The following is a 9,822-nucleotide window of genomic DNA, read 5'->3' on the forward strand; positions in this document are numbered from 1 at the left end:
AAGTCTTTATGAAGGACAAAATGTTTAGAGATGATTGTCTTTTACTTTTTCTGTCTTCAGAAGGAGCTTCACCACTTTTACATGATTCACCCAGTGAAGATCCAGGTTTATCTAAGATCGTCAAAGCTCATATATTCTCTGTCTCTGTCTCTCTTTCACTCACTCACTCACTCACTCACTCACTCACTCACTCAGTCACTCACTCACTCACTCACTCAGTCACTCAGTCACTCAGTCACTCAGTCTCTCTCTCTCTCTCTCTCTCTCTCTCTCTCTCTCTCTCTCTCTCTCTCTCTCTCTCTCTCTCTCTCTCTCTCTCTCTCTCTCTCTCTCTCTCTCTCTCTCTCTCTCTCTCTCTCTCTCTCTCTCTCTCTCTCTCTCTCTCTCTCTCTCTCTCTCTCTCTCTCTCTCTCTCTCTCTCTCTCTCTCTCTCTCTCTCTCTCTCTCTCTCTCTCATTCACTCACTCACTCACTCACTCACAGAGCCTTGGGCCAGCACTACAGGAAGCTGACTAATTCTTCAACATCCTACTGTGTCCTTCAGTACAGAGCTGTCTTGCTGTCTGTGTGACTGACCCTGTGTGTGTGTGGGTGTGTGTAAAGCAAAGCGAGAATTGATGCTTGATGATGGGAAAGAAAGGGCTTTTCATTTATCTGATTTCATGTATCTGCATGTCCAGCTCTTATATTCATTTGTCTCACAAACACAAGTATGTAGCTCAAACACACAATGTTTAAAAATATTTAGAAGTTCAAATCACTCCGGCGTCATTGGGTTAATGTGTATATCGTTCCGCTCTCTCTCCTACTGACTCCTTCCTCTCTCTGTCCTACTGACTCCTTCCACTCTCTGCTACTGACTCCTTCCCCTCTCTCCTACTGACTCCTTCCTCTCTCTGTCCTACTGACTCCTTCCACTCTCTGCTACTGACTCCTTCCCCTCTCTCCTACTGACTCCTTCCTCTCTCTGTCCTACTGACTCCTTCCACTCTCTGCTACTGACTCCTTCCTCTCTCTCCTACTGACTCCTTCCTCTCTCTCCTACTGACTCCTTCCTCTCTCTGCTACTGACTCCTTCCTCTCTCTCCTACTGACTCCTTCCTCTCTCTGCTACTGACTCCTTCCTCTCTCTGCTACTGACTCCTTCCTCTCTCTCCTACTGACTCCTTCCTCTCTCTGTCCTACTGACTCCTTCCACTCTCTGCTACTGACTCCTTCCTCTCTCTCCTACTGACTCCTTCCTCTCTCTCTCCTACTGACTCCTTCCTCTCTCTGCTACTGACTCCTTCCTCTCTCTCCTACTGACTCCTTCCTCTCTCTGTCCTACTGACTCCTTCCCCTCTCTCCTACTGACTCCTTCCTCTCTCTGCTACTGACTCCTTCCTCTCTCTCCTACTGACTCCTTCCTCTCTCTGCTACTGACTCCTTCCTCTCTCTCCTACTGACTCCTTCCTCTCTCTCTCCTACTGACTCCTTCCTCTCTCTGCTACTGACTCCTTCCTCTCTCTGCTACTGACTCCTTCCTCTCTCTGCTACTGACTCCTTCCTCTCTCTGTCCTACTGACTCCTTCCCCTCTCTCCTACTGACTCCTTCCTCTCTCTGCTACTGACTCCTTCCTCTCTCTCCTACTGACTCCTTCCTCTCTCTGTCCTACTGACTCCTTCCCCTCTCTCCTACTGACTCCTTCCTCTCTCTGCTACTGACTCCTTCCCCTCTCTCCTACTGACTCCTTCCTCTCTCTGCTACTGACTCCTTCCCCTCTCTCCTACTGACTCCTTCCTCTCTCTGTCCTACTGACTCCTTCCACTCTCTGCTACTGACTCCTTCCTCTCTCTGCTACTGACTCCTTCCTCTCTCTGTCCTACTGACTCCTTCCTCTCTCTGCTACTGACTCCTTCCTCTCTCTGCTACTGACTCCTTCCTCTCTCTGCTACTGACTCCTTCCTCTCTCTGCTACTGACTCCTTCCTCTCTCTCCTACTGACTCCTTCCTCTCTCGGCTGAGAGTATATAGACAATTGCTGCAATTTCATGTGACGGTTGAAAGTGTGTGTATATGTGTGTGTGTGTGCGCACATGAGTTTGTGGTTATTGGCCTGAATACCAAGCGTCACGTCTGGTGGAAACCTGGCACCATCTCTCTGGTGAAGCATGGTGGTGGCAGCATCATGCTGTGGGGATGTTCTTCAGCAACAGGGACTGGGAGACTAGTCAGGATCGAGGGAAAGATGAACGGAGCAAAGTACAGAGATCCTTGATGAAAACCTGCTCCAGAGCGCTCAGGACCTCAGACTGGGCGAAGGTTCACCTTCCAACAGGACAACGACCCTAAGCACACAGCCAAGACAACGCAGGAGTGGCTTCGGGACAGGTCTCTGAATGTCCTTGAGTGGCCCAGCCAGAGCCCGGACTTGAACCCGATCGAACATCTCTGGGGAGACCTGAAAATAGCTGTGCAGCGACGCTCCCCATCCAACCTGACAGAGCTTGAGAGGATCTGCAGAGAAGAATGAGAGGAACTCCCCAAATACAGGTGTGCCAAGCTTGTAGCGTAATACCCAAGAAGACTTGATGCTGTAATCGCTGCCAAAGGTGCTTCAACAAAGGACAGAGTAAAGGGTCTGAATACTTATGTAAATGTGATATTTCAGCTTTTTCTAAATGTCTACAAACCTGTTTTTGCTTTGTTGTTATGGGGGTATTGTCAAATCAAATTGTATTTGTCACATGCGCAGAATACAACAGGTACAACCTTAAAATACAACCTTACAATACAACCTTACAATACAACCTTACAATACAACCTTACAATACAACCTTACAATACAACCTTACAATACAACCTTACAATACAACAGGTGTAGTAGACCTTACAGTGAAATGCTGAATACAACAGGTGTAGTAGACCTCACAGTGAAATGCTGAATACAACAGGTGTAGTAGACCTCACAGTGAAATGCTGAATACAACAGGTGTAGTAGACCTTACAGTGAAATGCTGAATACAACAGGTGTAGTAGACCTTACAGTGAAATGCTTACTTACAAGCCCTTAACCAACAACGCAGTTCAAGAAACAGAGTTGCGACAACAGGACAGAATGAGGAAGTAGGTAGTAGTTTGGAGTAGGTAGTAGTTTGGAGGTATATTTCCTTGCTATTGAGAAGAGCTGGTTACTGTACCCAGAAACTTCCAGCAATTGCGCTAAGCTAACAGTATGCTAACTTCAATGATCTCGAAATCTCGCAGTGTCCCTTCAATGCTGCTCTAGTCTGGACATCTTTCATTCCGCTCATTATTCAATCCCTCTCCTTTCCCTTTGCATGTCTTACACAGGTCATGACTGTGAAAGAGATGTGTTGTCCGTCAATTTACCTCTACCTGGTCAGATAAGGGTTAATACATAGATCTTACCAGTCAATCTACCTCTACCTGGTCAGATAAGGGTTAATACATAGATCTTACCAGTCAGTCTACCTTTACCTGGTCAGATAAGGGTTAATACATAGATCTTACCAGTCAGTCTACCTTTACCTGGTCAGATAATGGTTCATATATAGATCTTACCAGTCAATTTACCTCTACTTGGTCAGATAAGGGTTAATACATAGATCTTACCCGTCAATCTACCTCTACCTGGTCAGATAAGGGTTAATACATAGATCTTACCAGTCAATCTACCTCTACTTGGTCAAATAAGGGTTCATATATAGATCTTACCAGTCAATCTACCTCTACCTGGTCAGATAAGGGTTAATACATAGATCTTACCAGTCAATCTACCTCTACCTGGTCAGATAAGGGTTAATACATAGATCTTACCAGTCAATCTACCTCTACCTGGTCAGATAAGGGTTAATACATAGATCTTACCAGTCAGTCTACCTTTACCTGGTCAGATAAGGGTTAATACATAGATCTTACCCGTCAATCTACCTCTACCTGGTCAGATAAGGGTTAATACATAGATCTTACCAGTCAGTCTACCTTTACCTGGTCAGATAAGGGTTAATACATAGATCTTACCAGTCAATCTACCTCTACCTGGTCAGATAAAGAGAGCTCTGCATCCTCCAAAGACAGAGGGACAGTTCAAGTCTTCAGCGGAGAAAGGCGAAGGAGTCATTTAATAAATAGTTAGAATAGGGGTTTAATAAGTTGTTCTCATTTAATAAATAGTTAGAATAGGGGTTTAATAAGTTGTTCTTATTTAATAAATAGTTAGAATAGGGGTTTAATAAGTTGTTCTTAATTAATAAATAGTTAGAATAGGGGTTTAATAAGTTGTTCTTATTTAATAAATAGTTAGAATAGGGGTTTAATAAGTTGTTCTTAATTAATAAATAGTTAGAATAGGGTTTTAATAAGTTGTTATTAATTAATACATAGTTAGAATAGGGGTTTAATAAGTGGTTCTTATTTAATAAATAGAATAGGGTTTAATAAGTGGTTCTTACCAGCGACGGGTTGTTTGGAGGGAAACAGCTTGTTGTCCACCGTCATGCTGATGTCACAAAACACTTCCTCCTCGTCTCGGTCTGCATCCAGCTGGAGAAGAAAGCAGGGTTTAACCATCACATCAAAGGACAACGGCAGGTTTACCATCACATAAAGGACTACAGCAGGTTTAACCATCACATAAAGGACAACGGCAGGTTTAACCATCACATAAAGGGACAACGGCAGGTTTTACCATCACATCAAGGACAACAGCAGGTTTTACCATCACATCAAAGGACTACAGTTACTTCAGGTTTTACCATCACATCAAAGGACAACAGTTACTTCAGGTTTTACCATCACATCAAAGGACTACAGCAGGTTTTACCATCACATCAAAGGACTACAGCAGGTTTTACCATCACATCAAAGGACTACAGCAGGTTTAACTATCACATCAAAGGACTACAGCAGGTTTTTACCATCACATCAAAGGACTACAGCAGGTTTTACCATCACATCAAAGGACTACAGCAGGTTTTACCATCACATCAAAGGACTACAGCAGGTTTAACTATCACATCAAAGGACTACAGCAGGTTTTACCATCACATCAAAGGAATACAGTTACTTCAGGTTTAACCATCACATCAAAGGACTACAGCAGGTTTTACCATCACATCAAAGGACTACAGCAGGTTTAACCATCACATCAAAGGACTACAGCAGGTTTTACCATCACATCAAAGGACTACAGTTACTTCAGGTTTTACCATCACATCAAGGACAACAGCAGGTTTTACCATCACATCAAAGGACTACAGTTACTTCAGGTTTTACCATCACATCAAAGGACTACAGCAGGTTTTACCATCACATCAAAGGACTACAGCAGGTTTTACCATCACATCAAAGGACTACAGCAGGTTTTACCATCACATCAAAGGACTACATTTACTTCAGGTTTTACCATCACATCAAAGTACTACAGCAGGTTTAACTATCACATCAAAGGACTACAGCAGGTTTTTACCATCACATCAAAGGACTACAGCAGGTTTTACCATCACATCAAAGGACTACTGTTACTTTTATACAGATATTAGGCTTCAGAATCACATCTAATGACTATAGTTTCTACAGTCAATGTCATTCCAGGATACCCCGGCCAGGTTGATTAGAAAGGCCTGCTCGCAGAAGTTTTTTAGGGAGCGCTTGACAGTGATGAGGGGTCGCAGACCCATTACGGATGCAGGCAATGAGGCAGTGATCGCTGAGATCTTGGTTGAAATCAGCAGAGGTGTATTTAGAGGGCAAGTTGGTTAGGATGACATCGATGAGGGTGCCCGTGTTTACGGCTTTGGGGTGGTACCTGGTAGGTTCATTGATAATTTGTGTGAGATTGAGGGCATCAAGCTTAGATTGTAGGACTGCCGGGGTGTTAAGCATGTCCCAGTTTAGGTCACCTAACAGTACAAACTCTAGATGGGGACAATCAATTCACATATGGTGTCCAGAGCACAGCTGGGGGCAGAGGGAGGTCTATAGCAAGCGGCAACGGTGAGAGACTTGTTTCTGGAAAGGTGAATTTTTAGAAGTAGAAGATCAAATTGTTTGGGTACAGACTTGGATAGTATTACAGAACTCTGCAGGCTATCTCTGCGGTAGATTGCAACACCGCCCCCTTTGGCCGTTCTATCTTGTCTGAAAATGTTGTAGTTAGGGATGGAGATTTCAGTGTTTTTGGTGGTCTTCCTAAGCCAGGATTCAGACACGGCTAGGACAACCAGGTTGGCAGAGTGTGCTAAAGCAGTGAATAAAACAAACTTAGGGAGGAGGCTTCTGATGTTAACATGCATGAAACCAAGGCTTTTACGGTTACAGAAGTCAACAAATGAGAGTGCCTGGGGAGTGGTCCTGGATTAACCTCTACATCACCAGAGGAACAGAGGAGGAGTAGGATAAGGCTACGGCTGTGTGTGTGTGTGTGTGTGTGTGTGTGCGTGTGTGTGTGCGTGTGTGTGTGTGTGTGTGTGTGTGTGTGTGTGTGTGTGTGTGTGTGTGTGTGTGTGTGTGTGTGTGTGTGTGTGTGTGTGTGTGTGCGCATGAGTTTGTGCTTTTTGGCTTTCCTGCCCTATTGGCAACAGATCCTTCTGGTGGTTCTGAGCAAAATACAGATTTGATCAAGTATGTAGAATAATCAGAGAGCTGAGGATAATGTGAATATAGGAATTTATACAACGGGTGGGTCTAATCCTGAATGATGATTGGTTAAAACCGCATTCCAGCCGGTGTCTATTCCGCAAGTTACCACCAACATTAAAATGACGTTAAATGCCTATTTACTCTGTTCCATCTGACTGCGCAATCCACTGTCTCATCAGCCCAGCCAGGCAATTTATAAACTTGATCTCCACTATAAAAAAATATCTCGACATTATCTCACATTTTTTTTCAGACTTACATTTCGTTTTCAACAGCGGAGATTTCTCTCTGACATCTGTCTCTCTGACATCTGTCTCTCTGACATCTGTCTCTCTGGCATCTGTCTCTCTGACATCTGTCTCTCTGTGTCTCTCTGACATCTGTCTCTCTGACATCTGCCTCTCTGACATCTGTCTCTCTGTGTCTCTCTGACATCTGTCTCTCTGACATCTGTCTCTCTGTGTCTCTCTGACATCTGTCTCTCTCTGTCTCTCTGACATCTGTCTCTCTGACATCTGTCTCTCTGACATCTGTCTCTCTGACGTCTGTCTCTCTGACAAGTGTCTCTCTGACATCTGTCTCTCTGACATCTGTCTCTCTGACATCTGTCTCTCTGTGTCTCTCTGACATCTGTCTCTCTGACATCTGTCTCTCTGACATCTGTCTCTCTGACATCTGTCTCTCTGTGTCTCTCTGACATCTGTCTCTCTGTGTCTCTCTGACATCTGTCTCTCTGACATCTGTCTCTCTGTGTCTCTCTGACATCTGTCTCTCTGACATCTGTCTCTCTGACATCTGTCTCTCTGTGTCTCTCTGACATCTGTCTCTCTGACATCTGTCTCTCTGACATCTGTCTCTCTGACATCTGTCTCTCTGTGTCTCTCTGACATCTGTCTCTCTGACATCTGTCTCTCTGTGTCTCTCTGACATCTGTCTCTCTGTGTCTCTCTGACATCTGTCTCTCTGACATCTGTCTCTCTGTGTCTCTCTGACATCTGTCTCTCTGTGTCTCTCTGACATCTGTCTCTCTGTGTCTCTCTGACATCTGTCTCTCTGACATCTGTCTCTCTGTGTCTCTCTGACATCTGTCTCTCTGACATTTTAAACATTGTTTCAATATTCAAATTGGATCTCCAGCTGTCGGGAGTCGGGATGAAACAGACAAGCCGCTTTTCTCAGCCAGTCGAAATCATGAACCAGCATCATTTTTATGGATATATATATATATAGACATATACAAAGAACTATCAACAGAAAACAGGTCAAATGAAACAAAATGCAGCTAGTTTGAAGTCTTTCCAGCTTCAGTTTGAAGTGATTGTGTTAGCTGTGTTGTTGGCTAGCTCCTCTGAACAGTGTCCTGACGAGAGAACACATTTTCTACGCCAGGTGAAATCACACCTCATTAGCTCATTGTTATGAACGTATATAAATAAATGTCTCTAGAAAACAGCTTTAACAAATGAAAATGGAGCTACTTTGCTGTTATTCTGGCTGCCCTGTTTGACATTTACTGTAAGTTAGCCATTGTTGGCTAGCTAGCTAGCTAGCTAGCAAGGGAGATTATGATGATTAGAGCTGATAGACAGACACACGGTTCGACAAGAAGAATTGAACAAGCCTTAATACTGAGGAAACCCTGTTAGGTGTAAATATGTTATTGGACTCATCAGTCAGAAAGAAAACAGCTGACTCACTCTACTTTCCTAAATGGTACCTACATACTACTTCTGACAAGGGCCCATAGAGAATACAGAGCCTTCGGAAAGAATTCAGACCCTCTTGACTTTTTACACATTTTGTTACGTTAGAGACTTATTCTAAAATGGATTAAATTGTTTCTACACACAATACCCCATAATGACATGTTTAGAAATGTTTGCAAATGTGTATATATATATATATATGGGTATGACGCTACAAGCTTGGCACACCTGTATTTGGGGAGTTCCTCCCATTCTTCTCTGCAGATCCTCTCAAGCTCTGTCAGGTTGGATGGGGAGCGTCGCTGCACAGCTATTTTCAGGTCTCTCCAGACATGTTAGATGGAGTTCAAGTCCGGGCTCTGGCTGGGCCAGAGATGGTTGTCCTTCTGGAAGATTCTCCCATCTCCACAGAGGAACTCTTGACCTCTGTTAGAGTGACCATCGGGTTCTTAGTCACCTCCCTGACCAAGGCCCTTCTCCCCTGATTGCTCAGTTTGTCCGGGCGGCCAGCTCTAGGAAGTATTGCTGGTTCCAAACTTCTTCCATTAAAGAATGATGGAGGCCACTGTGTTCTTGGGGAACTTCAATGCTGCAGACATGTTTTGGTACCCTTCCCCAGATCTGTGCCTCGACACAATCTTGTCTCGGAGCTCAACAGACAATTCCTTCGACCTCATGGTTCGGTTTTTGCTCTGACATGCACTGTCAACTGTGGGACCTTTATATAGACAAGTGTGTGCCTTTCCATATCATGTCCAATCGATTGAAATTTACCACAGGTGGACCACAGGCTGTAACGTAACAAAACATGGAAAAAGTCAAGGGGTCTGAATACTTTCCGAATACACTGCATACAGGGAATACGGTGCCAGCTGGGATGAAGCCAACAGAGGAACAGGTTGGCAAAGGAAAATGACAACATTTGGGAATGAGAGATTTGAGGATCCAAGACAAGTATAATAGATATTTTGTATTAAATAGGGTATTCAACAGTGTTCTACCTGAGGTACAGTAGTGCTGCCTTTTCAATACTGTCTCCCCCCCCCAAAAAATGACAGCAGTGGCTCCAGTCGTGTTTATATTTAGCAATTGTGATGCACCTCCAAAACAGGTATTCATTTTCCAATACGTTTAAACCATGAGTCACGAGTCACCATGGTAACGCCAGTGGGTAACTCCATGGTAACCTGCCGGACCACTCAGAGGGCATAAAGAAGTTAATGGTGGTGGAACAATCATTAAACTGAAAAGAATAACTGTTATGCCCGTAATGAATCATTGGTCTGATGACAGATTTGGCACATCCGTCCCTCCTTCCAGTTCTCTGAGAGTTAACAACACCTCAATAACCACCTCTGTTAGCCACACCGACGATATCGATTAAATATAAACATGTTAGTCAACAAATAAAATAAAAAAGGAAGGAGAAAAGCTTTCTGATAATTAAAATGGAAGGGTTATGTTTAGGATTCT

General features: G+C 43.9%; 1 protein-coding gene across 1 annotated transcript in view; it reads right to left on the reverse strand.

Annotated features, from left to right (window-relative positions):
- ak5 (adenylate kinase 5) overlaps positions 1–9,822 on the reverse strand; it is a 230,521-nt gene that overhangs the window by 111,160 nt on the left and 109,539 nt on the right. Inside the window, exon 7 of the mRNA XM_055882419.1 lies at positions 4,456–4,546. Coding sequence (XP_055738394.1) covers positions 4,456–4,546 — 91 coding nt within the window. The remainder of the gene's footprint in view (positions 1–4,455; positions 4,547–9,822) is intronic.

Source organism: Salvelinus fontinalis, chromosome 26, assembly GCF_029448725.1.
Source record: "Salvelinus fontinalis isolate EN_2023a chromosome 26, ASM2944872v1, whole genome shotgun sequence".
In the NCBI taxonomy this organism is placed as follows: Eukaryota; Metazoa; Chordata; class Actinopteri; order Salmoniformes; family Salmonidae; genus Salvelinus; species Salvelinus fontinalis.